General features: G+C 58.8%; 1 protein-coding gene across 5 annotated transcripts in view; it reads left to right on the top strand.

Annotated features, from left to right (window-relative positions):
* The window catches only part of BACE2 (beta-secretase 2), an 85,404-nt gene extending 72,692 nt beyond the window's left edge, over nucleotides 1–12,712 (top strand). For all 5 annotated transcript variants that reach the window (XM_070073149.2, XM_070073148.1, XM_070073147.1 and 2 more), the window contains one exon: nucleotides 12,240–12,712. In XM_070073149.2, the coding sequence (XP_069929250.1) occupies nucleotides 12,240–12,493 (254 nt within the window). In that variant the 3' untranslated portion in view covers nucleotides 12,494–12,712. The remainder of the gene's footprint in view (nucleotides 1–12,239) is intronic.
* The last annotated feature ends 3,060 nt before the right edge of the window (nucleotides 12,713–15,772 follow it).

The following is a 15,772-nucleotide window of genomic DNA, read 5'->3' as shown; positions in this document are numbered from 1 at the left end:
TTAAAAAAAAAAAAAAAAAGTGGAGCAGCCGGGACTTGAACTGGTTCCCCTATGGGATGGCGGCGCTGCAGGCAGAGGATTAACCTACCGTGCCGCAGCGCCCACCCCTCATTAGTCTTTTTGCAAAACGCCCCTGCTCCACTTTCTTTGGTTCCCTTCCCCTGACCTACTTCAGCCTGTGGCTGCTTTCCAAGTCTTCTGGGCCTGGGAGAGAGCGCGTGACCCCTCTGCGCACCGCTGGAGCGCCGTCTCGTGCGGGCTTTCTGTCCCGTGGTTGCCGGGCGCTCACCTTGCTTGTGTCTGCTCGCTGTTTGCCCATCCCACACTTTATCCCGCCTGCATGGTGATTTTTCTGTCGTGAGCGGTCAGTGTGCCTCGCGCTGTGTTCTGCATTTGTTTCTGCCGAGTGCCCTCACTGTGAAACCATTAGGATTTCTTGCCTCCCTGCGTGAATTCGGAGTCCTGCCGAGCTGGAGTTGGGGACCGGGGGACTCCGTTTCTCGCGAGAGATCCTGTCTTGTCCTCTCTCAGTCCTGGGGCAGTCAGGCTCCCTTGCTGGTCGATTTTTCCTGGCTTCCTGCGTCGGTGAGCTGGGCACTCAGAGGACCCTGGCCCCAGCACCCATGCCTTGGTGCTCCTGGCCGAGTCCCCCACCCCACCGGGGCAGAGTGGTCTCAGTGCGATGGCCTGTTTCTGGGGAGAGGGTGGCTCTGAGCTCAGCTGCGTGCTTGTCAATGGTGAGTTAGTTTTGGGTTCATAATTAGTTGTGTTTTTTGGGTGATCCTGAGCTGGGGGGGGGGGGTCGGGGAGCAGTGGGCGGAGCCCCTTACTCAGCATAACCTTTGCCGAACTCGCGTGGCCAATGCCGTCACTCCCTTCTCAGCCAGGGTCAGAAAGGTGGTGGGTGGGGAGTGATGTGTATTTTGTTAAAGTCCCGGATGTCTCTCTTACTCTGTCCCTGCCTCTCCTCAACCTGCCCCCAACCCCGGCTGGAAGTCGCCATTGCACTCCCCGAGCAGAGCCAAAGAAGGCGGGGGTCGAGGGTGTGGTCTGGGGCCAGCCCTCCTGGGTCCCTAGCAACGCCTGGGACAGGTGCCGGGGCCGCGCACTTCCCGGCTCCCGTGTGGCGCCCGGGCCGGGTGCTCTGTGGGTAGGAAAATGACAGAATGTTGAAGTCAGCAACTCCTTGTTTTCTGAATGTATCCGAAAGTCCTGAAATGCCACCCGTCCTCTTTTTATAGAAGCAGACATTTAGCACCCAGAGCCGCGTGGCTTCAGCTTGCACAACTTGAGACACATCGTGGACTGTGCCGATCACTTTGCTGTGAATTTGTCTTGCCTCGGGTTTAAAGTAGATCTTCTGGTAGGGCTCATGTTTAAAAATAGGCGAGCTGGCTGTTCAGAATAGCGTCTCGGGGACACGCCTCCACCACCCGCGGGGCGTATAATCAGCGGTGCCACAGCCCGGCACCCCGAGACCCGCATCCGGCTGCTCTGTCTTCTGTGGCACAGGCCGCCGCGGCCCCGGTGCTCAGTGTTTTTCACGCAGCTGCAGACGGCGCTGGCCCTGGGTCCAGACCCCTGTCCTGTGAGTCCGGAACGTTCTTCTGTGAGTAAGCCATGCCGGCTCAGACAGCATGGCAGCCCAGAGACACGGTCTGGAGGGAGCGTTTGCTTGATTTTGTCTGCTGTGGAGAAATAGACGCGATGGTGATCGTTCATACCCGTGAAATGTCGTCTCTGCCACAGGCACTCATTCTCCACCCAGCTCTGACTTTTGGGGAACAACACAGAGAAAACACACAATTAAAACTATAATGAGTCATTGTTGAAAGAATTAAAAATAGCCATAAACTGGCAGTGCACATGTCCATAGCACTGACCTCACCCCAGGAACAAGATGAAGGCCCAATCCCATGCACTTAGCAGGATCGAAATTGGGTGGTTTTGTTTTTTAAAGATTTTATTTATTTATTTGAGAGGTAGAGTTACAGACAGAGAGAGGGAGAGATGGGGAGGGTATTCCATTCCCTGGTCCACTCCCCAGATGGCTGCAATGACCGGAGCTAGGCTGATCTGAAGCCAAGAGCCAGGTACTTCTTCCAGGTCTCCCACATGGGTGCAGGGTCCAAGCACTTGGGCATCTTCCACTGCTTTCCCAGGCCACAGCAGAGAGCTGGATTGGAAGAGGAGCAGCCGGGACTCAAACAGGCACCCACATGGGATGCCAGTGCTGCAGGTGGGCGCTGAGCCCCCTACGCCACAGCGCCGGCCCCCAGATTTCTTTTTCAACATAAGCCTTAGCATCTGTTACCTTTGGTCTCCTCCCTCCACGACTGTGGCCTGTGGACGCTGTGGATGCCCCCATTGTACAGATGAGCGAGCTGAGGGGCAGGAAGGCACTCGGCCAGGATCACGCGGTCACAGGAGGGAGCCAAGGCCTGAAGGCCGGAAGCCCCGGTCCCTGCCTCCACCCCCGGTGTGTGCCGTGGACTTGCATAAACGAGCCCACAAAGAAGCCAAAGGCTGCCCTGGGAACATAATCGGTGGCGGTGCCATGGCCGTGCTGAGCGCCAGCGGGGCCATGCCTGGGAGGCCTCTCCCGGAGGCGTCTGAAGTCGGCTTTCCTCTGGTTTAAGCTTGGTGGCCCCTAAGCAAACGTGAGAACCTGGTTGTTTCCAGGGAACACCTCAGGCCGCAACAAAGACAAGTGTCTTCCCGCAACGTTACTCGCCACACGCAGCTCTCCGGGTGAGAAGGGCGATTCCTGTGCACCCACCGAGAAACCCAGGTCGTGTTGGTTTCGTGTCGGTTTCGTGTCAGTTTCGTGCTGTTGCCTTTACACACACACCACACAGAGCGGGTCTGATGAAGCGTGTGTGGACTTGAACGTCCGACGCGAAGACCAGCCCGGCACCCCATTCCTGTGGGCCCCGCCTGAAGGAAACCGGCTTTCTTCCTAACCCGAAGGCCGTCACACGCCTGTGTCTTCTTGCACATCATTACCTCACTGCCACATTCTTTTGATTTTTAATCGGCATCGGGTCGACAGTGCATGTTGGAAAAGTACGGTCTGGTCCATTTGTGCTCTGGACACCGTCCCCCAAGCCAGCTGCTGCCCTCCTCTGTGGCTCACTGCTCCTGCCTCCAGCCCCGCACCCCTCCGTACCCCTCCGTACCCCTCTGCAGCCCGGGCGATGCCTGTGTGCCTTCTGTCACCAGCGCCGAGTCCCCACTTGTTGGGATGCACAGCACGTGGCCTTTCTGTTGAGACTTACCCAGGCTGCTTTGTGTGGCAATAGTTCATGTATTTTTTAAGATTTTTATTTATTTGAGGGGTAGAATTACAGAGAGAGAGAGAGGTCTTCCATCCGCTGGTTAACTCCCTAAATGGCCACAATGGCCGTAGCTGGACCGATCCAAAGCCAGGAGCCAGGAGCTTCCTCTGGGTCTCTCACATGGGTGCAGGGGCCCAAGGACTTGGGCATCTTCTGTTGCTTAGCCAGGCCACAGCAGAGAGCTGGATCGGAAGTGGAGCAGCCAGGACTCGAACCGGTGCCCATGTGGGATGCTGGCACTGCAGGCAGAGGATGAACCCGCTACGCCACAGCGGCTGCCCCTGAGGGATGCCCGAGGGTACTGCACAAAATCTGTCACAGCGCTGAGTGGAGAGATGCGTTTGTTCCGCTGGGGAAGGCGTTTCAATCCACGCATCGTTCTTGGGTAACATCCGTGAAGGTTTGAGGACCCCTTGCGCGGCCTGCTGTGGCGGGGGACCGTCCGTCAGCGCGGGGGGCGGCCGCGTGGCTCAGGTGCCCCGTGTCGTGGCGACTTGCCCTCCTCGCTCTGCTGTTGAGCGTGGGATGCCAACTCCTGTGTTGCTGTCGTCTCCCTCATCCGTTGTTGTAGGCAGAGACGCTGTTGTTAGGTGCACAGCGTTTCGGGTGGAGCCCTGGGTGTGAGACGAGTGCTCTGCCCTCGCGAGGCTGGCATCGCTGCCCCCGGGGACACTGTCCGCTCAGTCTCTGTGTCTGACACCCATGCAGTCCCTCTGGGTCCTTCCCGTTAGCACTGCTGTGGGTTTGTGACTTACTCCCCAGGCTCGCCAGGGGCTCACTCCCCAAGGTCATACATGAAGGGCAGTAAGGCCCGGCTGTTGGAAAGTGGTGAGGTTAGGTCAGCTGGCAGTATGGCCCCTGCGACTGAACCCCAGGGCTGCATAAGATGAGGGCCGGGACGCTGTGGTGTAGCAGGTGGTGCTGGTTCAAGTCCCGGCTCCCCACTTCTGATCCAGCTCTCTGACAATGCACCTGGGAAAGCAGTGGAAGATGGCTCAAGGCCTTGGACCCCTGCACCCATGTGGGAGACATGGAAGAAGCTCCTGGCTTTAGACTGGCCACATTCCAGGCATTGTGGCCATTTAGGGAGTGAACCAGCAGATTAAATATTCTCTCTCTCTCTCTCTCTCTGTCTGTGTGTCTCCCTTTCAAATCAATAGATAATTAAAAAAAAAAAAAGATACCTAAGTGCTGGACCTGTGGCCCTACTCCATATCCCCACCTTCCAGCGCTCCCTCCTGCCTTAAAAAAAAAAAATGACGAAGGACAGAGACACAAACAGGCTCTGTGTGTTGCTTTGTGCTGCCTCGAGATTCTTCCAGAAAGTGCCATCGCCAGAGGAGTCCTAGGCCTTGCACCTGCAGACCTGTTAGCTGCCTTGGGTGTTCTGTGATAAGAATGGAAAGCGACTACTACGCGCGTTAATGGGCTGCGTCTTTTTCCATCCCTTCAACATGTTGAAGTCGTTGCCTTGAAAGGATATACGCAGGCCCTGCTTGTTATCTTTTTTTTAAGATTTATTTATTTATTTATTTATTTGAAAGTCAGAGTTACAGAGAGAGAAGGAGAGGCAGAGAGAGAGAGAGAGGTCTTCTATCTGCTGGTTCACTCCCAAATTGGCCACAATGACTGGAACTGTGCCAATCTGAAGCCAGAAGCCAGGAGCTTCCTCTGGGTCTCCCACGTGGGTGCAGGGGCCGAAGGACTTGGGCCATCTTCCACTACTTTCCCAGGCCATAGCAGAGAGCTGGATGGGAAGAGGAGCAGCTGGGACTTGAACCGGTAACCATATGGGATGCCGGCACTGCAGGCGGTGGGTGACTTTACCCGCTATGCCACCGTGCCGGCCCCTGGCCCTACTTATTATCTCACTTAACAACCTCACGACACTTAGACCAAGATCAGCAATCAAAGTCATCAGGCCAGATCCAGACTATGTGGCAGGAATAAAATGCCGACCCCTGGTGCAGACGACTTAGGGTTAAGTCTGCCGTCTCACCGCAGGCAAGGAAGCCTCATCGGGAGACTTGGGACCAGGACTTTGGGATTTTTTTTTTTTTTTTTTTGACAGGCAGAGTGGACAGTGAGAGAGAGAGACAGACAGACAGACAGAGAGAAAGGTCTTCCTTTTCTGTTGGTTCACCCTCCAATGGCCGCTGCGACTGGCGCGCTGCGACCGGCACACCGCGCAGATCAGAAGCCAGGAGCCAGGTGCCTCTCCTGGTCTCCCATGGGGTGCAGGGCCCAAGCACCTGGCCATCCTCCACTGCACTCCCGGGCCACAGCAGAGAGCTGGCCTGGAAGAGGGGCAACCGGGACAAAACCTGGCGCCCCGACCGGGACTAGAACCTGGTGTGCTGGCGCCGCAGGCGAAGGATTAGCCTAGTGAGCCGTGGCGCCAGCTGGATTTTTTTTTTTTAATTTTGGAATATTTGCATCTAGGTAATGAGGTCTTGTAGATGGAGCCCAAATCTAAATACAAAATCCATCTCTGTTCTGTACACACTTTATGCACCAGGCTGGGGTGGCCCTGTCCAGGTTCGCTTGTCTGGGGTTTGTTTGTTTGTTTGTGAGCCTCCCTTCCACTACGTCACCTCACGTCATGCGTGGCAGTGTCCAGCTGCACCGCCAGGTTGACGCTGAAAACGCTGCGGGTTTGGGATCTCGGGATGTTCACTCCGGGGTGTTCGGCCTGTGTCCTCTGTCTCACCTGTCGCCATCTCCGCTTTGCCTCTTTTCCTGCCTGTTTCGCATCGGGTGTGGCTGGCTCACTGGCCCTGCGTCTTCTCTGGGAGGCTGTCAGTTGCTGTCGGGCTTGCCACAGGCCACCAGCTCCCGTGGTCCGAGAGCCGTGCAGAGCTGGGCCTCTGTCCACACGGCTTACTGACGAGCGTGTTGTAAACCGCCCAAGCGCCGCTTGTTCCGCGTCAGTGGGTCCATTCCCTCTTCCGGTCGCTACGGCTGCCAGGGAAGAGCTGCACGCTGCCTGGCGATCCCCGCTCCTGGTGCGCAGCGCCCGTGCGGCCCCCACGTCCCACCCAGTGTGCTCCTTGCCCCGCCTCCAGGAGCCGCTGCAGTGCGCGTCCACCTGGGAAGAGTTCTGCCGGCTTCCACGGGGCTGCGAACGGCGACCTTCATTTTAGAAAGCTGTGGTTGCTGGGTGCACACCTGTGGCTGCCAGGCGTGGACCTATGTACAGGTGTGGTCCTGTGTACAGGTGTGGTCCTGTGTACAGGTGTGGACCTGTGTACAGGTGTGGACCTGTGGTTACAGGTGTGGTCCTGTGTACAGGTGTGGACCTGTGGTTACAGGTGTGGACCTGTGTACAGGTGTGGTCCTGTGTACAGGTGTGGACCTGTGGTTACAGGTGTGGTCCTGTGTACTGGTGTGGTCCTGTGTACAGGTGTGGTCCTGTGTACAGTGTGGTCCTGTGGTACTGGTGTGGACCTGTGGTACTGGTGTGGTCCTGTGTACAGGTGTGGTCCTGTGGTACAGATGTGGTCCTGTGTACAGGTGTGGTCCTATGGTACAGGTGTGGTCCTGTGGTACAGGTGTGGTCCTGTGTACAGGTGAGGACCTGTGTACAGGTGAGGACCTGTGTACTGGTGTGGTCCCGTGTACAGGTGTGGTCCTGTGTACAGGTGTGGTCCTGTGTACAGGTGTGGTCCTTTGTACAGGTGTGGAGCTGTGGTTACAGGTGTGGTCCTGTGTACAGGTGTAGACCTGTGGTTACAGGTGTGGTCCTGTGCACAGTGTGGTCCTGTGTACAGGTGAGGACCTGTGGTTACAGGTGTGGTCCTGTGGTTACAGGTGTGGTCCTGTGTACAGTGTGGTCCTGTGTACAGGTGAGGACCTGTGGTTACAGGTGTGGAGCTGTGTACAGGTGTGGTCCTGTGTACAGTGTGGTCCTGTGTACAGGTGTGGTCCTGTGGTTACAGGTGTGGACCTGTGTACAGGTGTGGAGCTGTGGTACAGGTGTGGACCTGTGTACAGGTGTGGTCCTGTGTACAGGTGTGGTCCTGTGTACAGTTGTGGTCCTGTGTACAGTTGTGGTCCTGTGTACAGGTGTGGACCTGTGGTTACAGGTGTGGACCTGTGGTTACAGGTGTGGTCCTGTGTACAGGTGTGGACCTGTGGTTACAGGTGTGGACCTGTGGTTACAGGTGTGGTCCTGTGTACAGGTGTGGTCCTGTGTACAGGTGTGGTCCTGTGTACAGGTGTGGACCTGTGGTTACAGGTGTGGTCCTGTGTACAGTGTGGTCCTGTGTACAGGTGTGGTCCTGTGGTTACAGGTGTGGACCTGTGGTACAGATGCGGACCTGTGGTTGCAGGTGCTGACCTGTGGTTACAAGTGTGGACCTGTGGCTGCCGGGGACTTCCCCTACCTCCTGGCTTCATGGATGTCCTCGCTCTGTGGTCTCTCTTGCACGGGTCCCAGTGTGGACTCTGAACGCCTGGTTTCCCTCTCATGTGCACGGCTTCCTCCTGCTTTCTCTCCGCTCCAACGCCCTCTCTTAGGGCTGTGTTTCAGCAGTCGCTGCTGTGTTCCGTGTCGTGTTCCTTGTGCTTGGAGTTCTTAGAACCTCCTGGGTCTGGGCTTCTGGTTCCCCATTAAATCTGGGAAAATGTCAGTTATTGCTTCTTCAAGGAATTTCTCTCTCTCCCCCCTCTTCGCTCCTGAGAGCTCTGATTGTCCCATGTAGTAGCCTGAAATCTCCCCTCCGCTAACTGGTGTGCTGTCTCTATTGTTTGGTCTCTCCTCTCTCTCTCTCTCTCTCTCTCTCTCTCTCGGCATAGTCCCCACCACTATGTCTTCAGGATCTCTGGCCTTTTTTCAGTGTGGTTGTCAGCTTGGTTGTCAGCTGTTACACAGCAGCTTTATGTGCAGAAGTTTTGTTGGGTTCTTCCTCGGGGCTGCTGACCGTGGCCACTCTTCCCTCTTGCTGGTGGAGGAGAGTCAGCACGATGGCTGTCTCCGCTGTCTGCTCTCGCTGTCGTCTGTGTCACTGCCTGCTCGGTGGCGCTTGACTGTGGTTTATTTCCCTTGTGAGTTCTGCTCCACTGCTTTTTTGCACAGGTGGTGCTGTAGCCGGGATGCGTTGCGTCTCTCCAGAGTTCCTATATAGAAGCTGAACCCCAAGGTGATGGCGTTTGGGGACGGGGCCTTGGAGACCCCAAAAGACCCCCTCACCCCTCCCAGTCACGAGGACACGGTGGGAAGACAGCTGCCTGTGAGCCAGGGAGAGACGCTCACCAAGCACAGAATCTTCCGGAGCCTTGAACTTGGCCTCCAGACAAGTGAGCAGTCAGCACTGGCAGCTTGTAAGCGCCCAGCCGCGGCGTCCAGCTGAGCCACCGGGGAGTCGTCCCTGGGACTCCGGCTCTGTGACGCGACCTGGTGGGGCCTGGGCGCTCGTGCTCATCCCGGTGACGGCTGGGTGGGTCAGTGTCGCTCCCCCTCTTCATGGAGGAACGACACAGGACCCTGCGCTGTTCTTTCGTCTGCTCGGCCCTCCCCAGGTTTGCTGCTGGTTCTTCCCGGGTTGGCTACCGACCCTTCCACCTCCGTGGAAGGGCGGTTCCCCCTGCCACTTTCCCCACTTCCGCGGGGGAGCGGCACACCGCCGGCTGGCTCTCTCGGGGGCTGCACAGGTGTTCCTTCAGATAGCTGTTCCCGGTGCATGTTGTCTCTCTCCTCCTTTATAGTCCTCTTCCACCAATCCCAACTCTGCTACCCACACGCCGAGTACGCTGCTCTCCTCCAATCAGGAGCAGGTCCTACAGTTTATTGGTTGAACTGGAGGCAGCTGTGTAGAAGCTGTTTCTCCCTTCTCAGCACCATATTGTGGGAGAGCAGATGCATAGAATAAGTCTTAATTCCAGTAACTTAGTCTAGTCCGGGTTGCTCCCCACAGGTCAGGAACAGCCTGAGGCTTCTGGTCTCACTGGAGTCAGGAGAGGGTTTCGCCTGGGGCTGGTTTTTCCCATAACAGAGACTCTTCTTGGCTCTCTGGTGGATGCCCTGTAAGTTGTTGGGGGCTGGTGGCTGTCCCCTCCTCACTCTGGGACACAGGGTGGACAGGAGCCAGCGGGAGCAGGCAGGACCCTCGCCCTGCGTGAGCTCCAGGTGTTTTCCTTCCACCCTTCCCGGCGCTGCCTCCACCGGTCTTCCCGGTGCTCTGGTGGGAACAGTCATCACTCAGCATCCTCGGGACCCAGCCTGGGTACCAGAATCTGCGGGGCCTCAAGAACCTTCTGGAAAATAGCATTGCAAGGGCACGGAGCCCACGCACCTCCCTGCAGACTTTACGTCAGCTCCAGGAGGCTGATACGCATAGCGCTGGGTTAGCAGCTCTTAGCCTGCATCGTCCGGGTTAATGAGGATGAAAAGGTTGCACCTGTTTGGGCCTCTCGCAGTTTTCTTCTTTCAAGCGCCTTCAGCCATTGGGTCACTCCCCGGATGCAGACCCCGGGGTCCAGAGGCCGCTCCGCTCACAGGAAGGCTCACGGGAGGCCTCGGGATCCCGGAGTCTCTCCCGCGGCAGCTGTGCCCTCTGCGTCACCACCCTGCACGTCGAGCAGTGACTTCCTGGACTTGTCCCCATCTCCTCGGGGACACCACGGCTCTGCCTGAGCCCTGTCCCTGAGGCCGGGGCCCTGGGTTTCCGTCCCAGCTCTCAGGACTGGCGTCTGCCCTTGCCTGGTTTTAGTATCTTGGAGGCATCGTTGCCGTCCGTTTCGTGCAGCACTTGGTTGTTGCCCATGGGAAGGTTGATCTTGGCTGGACACCAGGCCTTCGAGTCGCCCTCAGCTGCCCTGGGCTCTCTGTAGCGGGGCCACCGTTGTCTGCTCCACACGTGTTTCCCCTTCACCATCGTATCGGTTAAAAAGACAGACGACCTCCTGTGGGAAGACATTCACGCGTGGGTAAAGTCTGGGCCATCTCAAAGACGCTTCCTCACCGGTGGGGAAGAGACAGGCAGCGTGGCAGAGGTAGAAACGGCCGGGTGTGGTTGGCACAGGCCCTGTTAGTGACCTGAGCCTGTAGAGAGTGCAGCCCAGGGTGAGGGCCACAGCCCAGGGTGAGGGCCACAGCCCAGGGTGAGGGCCACAGTCCCAGGGTGAGGGCCGCAGTCCCAGGGTGAGGGCTGTAGTCCCAGGGTGAGGGCCACAGCCCAGGGCGAGGGCCACAGCCCAGGGTGAGGGCCGCAGTCCCAGGGTGAGGGTCACAGCCCAGGATGAGGGCCGCAGTCCCAGGGTGAGGGTCACAGCCCAGGATGAGGGCCGCAGTCCCAGGGCGAGGGCCACAGCCCAGGGTGAGGGCCGCAGTCCCAGGGTGAGGGTCACAGCCCAGGGTGAGGGCCGCAGTCCCAGGGTGAGGGTCACAGCCCAGGATGAGGGCCGCAGTCCCAGGGTGAGGGCCACAGCCCAGGGTGAGGGCCGCAGTCCCAGGGTGAGGGCCACAGCCCAGGATTAGGGCCGCAGCCCAGGGTGAGGGCCACAGCCCAGGGTGAGGGCCACAGCCCAGGGTGAGGGCCGCAGTCCCAGGGTGAGGGCCACAGCCCAGGATTAGGGCCGCAGCCCAGGGTGAGGGCCACAGCCCAGGGTGAGGGCCGCAGTCCCAGGGTGAGGGCCGCAGTCCAGGGTGAGGGCCACAGCCCAGGGTGAGGGCCGCAGTCCCAGGGTGAGGGTCGCAGTCCCAGGGTGAGGGCCACAGCCCAGGGTGAGGGCCGCTGCCGGCAGGAAGTGGGCGCCACCGGGGCAGGTGCAGGTGCAGGTGCTGTCCTCCTCTTGGGAGTTTGTCAGGACTTGAAAGTGAGCCTCGCTCGGCCCATGGTTTTCCTCTCAGCAGCTTTCTCGAGACTACGAGCAAAGATCTGGGTAGGAAACAAAGCTGTTTCTCACCCAGCTTTCGACAGTAGGACGCCGCCGGAAGCCGCCTCACTGGCCGCAGACGGGAGACGGGCGAGCTCAGGGGATGTGTCCAGGCCTGTGTGCTTTGGCATCAAAGCAGTGTGGCTGAGCATCGAACGACGTGCAAAGATCGGCGAGTCCTGCGCGCAGTGCAGGCGCAGTGACCAGCCCGGCTGGGACTTTGTGCCGGCTTTGTGGCGTCGACGGAGCGAGCACGGGGCCAGCTTTGCGGCGTCGACGGAGCAAGCACGGGGCCGGCTTTGTGGCATCGAGGAGCAAGCACGGGGCCGGCTTTGTGGCATCGAGGAGCAAGCACGGGGCCGACTTTGTGGCGCCGACGGAGCGAGCACAGGGTCGCTCTCAAGCACTGATTCTGTGCAGCTGGTGAACCGATGAGCGGGTTTTTAGTTGCTTAAAATTTTTCTACCCTACCAGTGTCGCCTGGTAGCCAGAAAGCAGGGTGTTCATAGTCACCCATGGCGTTTGTTAAATACTTCGTGCTGTAGGCCAGGGACGGCTGACCGTCCCCCTTGGGGGCCGGGAACCCGGGCTCTGGGCTCTGCGAGCAGCGGCCTGGGCCGTGTCCCGCCCCTGCCACAGCAGCGCGTGACCGGAGGGATCCGGCTGTGTCCCCGGAAGCCAAGGTTTCCCAGAAGTGGCGGCGGGCGGACTTGGCCCTTGGATCTCGCTTGCTGACCGCGGCGCTGGGCACCTGGGGCTCCAGCTAGGTGAGGGCAGCATCCTGTGTTCCCGGGCGCTGGCAGGCGCTTGCTGGTGGCTGTTTCCTGCCGGAGCTCAGGCTCAACTCCCACACCTGTTCTTGGGGACCAGACCCCCCCGAATGGCAGAGCCACAGAGACCTCCCACTGTGCCCACTTGGCCGCTCTCACTGTGGTTTGCTAAGCCCGCCCGGGGCCGTCAGCGTCCCGGGCTGCAGGTGCACGGCTCACTCCACCGCTCTAGCTTCTTCCCCTCCTGTCTCCCCAGAAATCGCGGGCGCTCCGGTGTCGGAAATCTCTGGGCCGTTCTCGACGGACGACTTGGCCAGCAGCTGCGTCCCCGCCCAGTCTCTGCAGGAGCCCACCCTGTGGATCATCTCCTACGCGCTCATGAGCGTGTGCGGGGCCATCCTCCTCACCCTCATCGCGCTGCTGCTGCTCCCGCTGCGGTGTCGGCACGGCGCCCGGGACCCCGAGCTGGTCAACGACGAATCCTCCCTCGTCAGGCACCGCTGGAAATGAGGCGCCCGGCCCCGGGCAGCCGGGGAGCCGGCGCTTCAAGGGCTGCAGGCCTGGGCCGCGGCGGGCGCCCTCGCTGCCCGGGGACCCTGGCTCCCTGCTGCTGAGGCCTTCCAGAGTCACTGTATTTTGATTCTTGATTTTTTAAAGCTTCCGATTCATCTTTCCTACTTCCAAGAAAAAAAATGATAATAAAAAAAATCACCTTGTTCTAAACCAAAACAGTGAATTGGGCTTCAGGCTTTATGGGGCTGGTGATGCCAAATGGCCCAGGTGTGCCACCAAAAACAAAAAAAAAAAAGGCAAGCCTTGACTAATGTCCTCGCTGTCTCTCTGGATAGCGTTTGGAACCCCGGTTAGCTTGCAGGAAGCTTCTGTGTCCTTAGTGTGAGAGCGTGTTGGACCGGCCGGCTCAGTGGGACGGGGAGGCGGGATGTGACGGCCGGAGGAGCAGCAGGGGCCTCCCCATTCTGAGTGGGGAACAGAGCAGCAGGCCCCCCCCCGGGGACCTCTGGGCTCCGCCTTCCGAATGTGAAGTTCTGTCGGGGTGCAGGAGGAAGGAGACCCCCTCTTGTGCACCCAGTACCCTTGTGGTATTGCTGTGGGAGAGGTGGACAAACTACCTCTGATCAGACTTTGCCCGGGTGGGGGTAGCAGGTGGCCTGACTGCAGGACCCCAGGCCCCACCCCCACCCTGCAGCAGCAGAGGTGGGGCAGGGCCCAGAGGAGTCTACGCTGGTCGGCGTCACGCACACCGACAGCTAAGCCGAAGCACTTTCACGAGAAAACCGAGTTCCGTTTCTTTGGCTTCGTTGGTGGTTTGTCCGTCTGCTCTGCCCGGGGGTCTCTCCCGGGAAGCAGGGAGCTGACTTCCTGCCCGTGAGCAGAGACTTGAGCTGTCTGGGAGGGAAGGCGAGGGCGTGCGGTGGGAGGCGGGGTTCCGTTATCTCGGCTGGTTAACAGCTGAGACTCCTAAGTGCCTCTCCGGGTGGGAGGTCTCTGCGTGGGATTCACTTCGCTCCCACTGGCTCCCTCCTTGGGTCCTGTTGCCTTGCTCAGAGGTGCAGCCGGCGCCCCCGGGCGGTGCCTCCTCCATGCCTGAAAACTCTGGATGCCTGCAGGAGGAGGCAGACTTGCCGTGTCTGCCCTGCTGGGCTTTGCTGCTGATGTCCTGGCCAGGGGGCGTCCGTCCTGTGTGCTGCGCTGGGCTCCTGATGGAAGGGGGGGGGTCCCTGTGGCAGATCGGCAGGCCCCGCTCTCAGAATACAGGTTGGGTTCGGCGTTTCCTGTCCGATTGCTCTACCCTTGCATCTAGATGGAAAGACTTAGATTATAGAAGCATAACTTAGCAACCGGGTGAAGTAGACAACTGAACTGGCCAGGGTGTCCTGGTTGCTGGCCATGCTGCTGGTATTGGGCTTGGAGTCAATGCTGCCCCCGGTGCCCCCGCCCCCTGGAGTTCTGTGAACGGACACTCAGCTCGGACACCCTCAGGGGCTGTCCTGAGTGACCCTTTGACGGGGTCCTTTTCACCTAGGGATACGCCATGGAAAGTTCCGGAAGACAAGGCTTGCCTGAAAGGTGCACGGGGTGTCGTGAGAAATCTCGCCAACTCGCGGATGGGAGCGGACGCTTCCCCCTGAGCCATCTTGTTTTTTAAAGGGTGGGGCTCTTGGTCCTTGAGAGCGTAGTCAAGGTCTGAAATGAACCCCTCTCGGGCAGCTGAAGTGCGGATAGAGGGCGCACGACGGGACGAGGACTGATTCCATTCCCGGCGGAGGCGAGAGTCGCACCCACCCCGCGGCCTGCTTTGTGTTTCTTCTGAACCCTGGGGGCAAAGCCGTGGGGGCAGGGAGCGGGGGCCGTGGTGCTGCCACGCCTCCCTCCTGCTGTCTCGGCAGACAGTGCCGTGCCAGCTGGGCCAGGCCTCTGCAGGCCACAGCCTCCATGATCGGCAGGAGCCGCGTGAGAGGGCCCAGGGGAGACTCTGCCGCTGTCCGTGGGCAACCAGTGGCGGTTGCTGGTGAGGATGACTCGGCATTTTGAACCTGCGGATGGTGATGACTCGGCATTTTGGATCTGGATTTGCTGCCTCCTTCTCCGTGGAGCGACACCAGTGGCTTAAGAATGTGGACGTTTTGGTTCCTTTCATGGATAACGTAGTCCCTTTGAAAGATGGATACAGCTCCTGCACTAATGGCCCAGAGACAGTTTGTAAAGAAACTTAATGAAACAAACAAACAAAACAGAAGGAGGCCCTGTGAGTGGGCGTGCAGTGTTTTCCCTGAACGCATTCCACTTGGGAATACTTGTTAGTATTTCCAGACGCTTCCAGGAACACGGAGAAAGAAATCTCGGGTCTGTGGCTGCCTAAAACCGCGCGCAGTCGTGATCCCCAGAGCCACAGCGGCGCCGACTCCAGGAGCTGGGCACGGGTCTTGGAGAGAAGCGCGAGGCGGGCAGAGGGTGCCGAGCAGTGCGCGAGCCTTGGCGCCCGCCAGCTCCTCTCCGCGTGTGCCTGCCTGCCGGAGCTGCCACACACAGCTCACTTCCGAGTTTCGGCCCGGGGTCATCCGATGTCCCCAGGCACCAATCACCATCCAGCCGTCCGTTCCATAAACATCAACAATCGAGTTCCTGCATGGGAGACCCGGAAGACGCTCCTGGCCATCTGAGGAGTGAACCAACACGTGGAGGACCTCTCTCTCCCTCTCTCTCTCTCCCTCTCAAATGAATAAATAAAATCTTTAAAAAGGACGCGCATTCTCATGGGTATAGGAATTTCATGTGTGAGCGCACGGTGGTTTGCCAATTAAACAGCAAAGCTGGGGAAATATGTGTGAGTGGGGGAGGGAATAAGATTAGAGTCAGAAATCTGCCGGGGCCGGCGCTGTGGCACAGCAGGTAAAGCCGCCGCCTGCAGTGCCGGCATCCCATATGAACACTGGTTTGGGTCCCGGATGCTCCACTTCTGATCCAGCTCTCTGCTGTGGCCTGGGAAAGCAGTGGAAGATGCCCAAGTGCTTGGGCCCTGCACCACATGGGAGACCTGGAGGAAGCTCCTGGCTCCTGGCTTCGGATCAGCACAGCTCCGACCTTTGTGGGCAACTGGGGAGTGAACCAGCAGATGGAAGACCTCTCTGTCTCTGTCTCTCTGCCTCTCCTTCTCTCTCTGTGTAACTCTGACTTTCAAATAAATAAATAAATCTTAAAACAAAAACAAAAGGACTAGAACTCTGCCAACAGACTGAGCGGGTAGCGGGTGCCTCTTTCGGAAGAGCT

The sequence above is a fragment of the Oryctolagus cuniculus genome, chromosome 4, assembly GCF_051225735.1.
Source record: "Oryctolagus cuniculus isolate XC-2025 breed Fujian yellow rabbit chromosome 4, ASM5122573v1, whole genome shotgun sequence".
Classification (NCBI taxonomy): domain Eukaryota; kingdom Metazoa; phylum Chordata; class Mammalia; order Lagomorpha; family Leporidae; genus Oryctolagus; species Oryctolagus cuniculus.
This window is presented reverse-complemented; position numbering and strand designations above follow the sequence as displayed.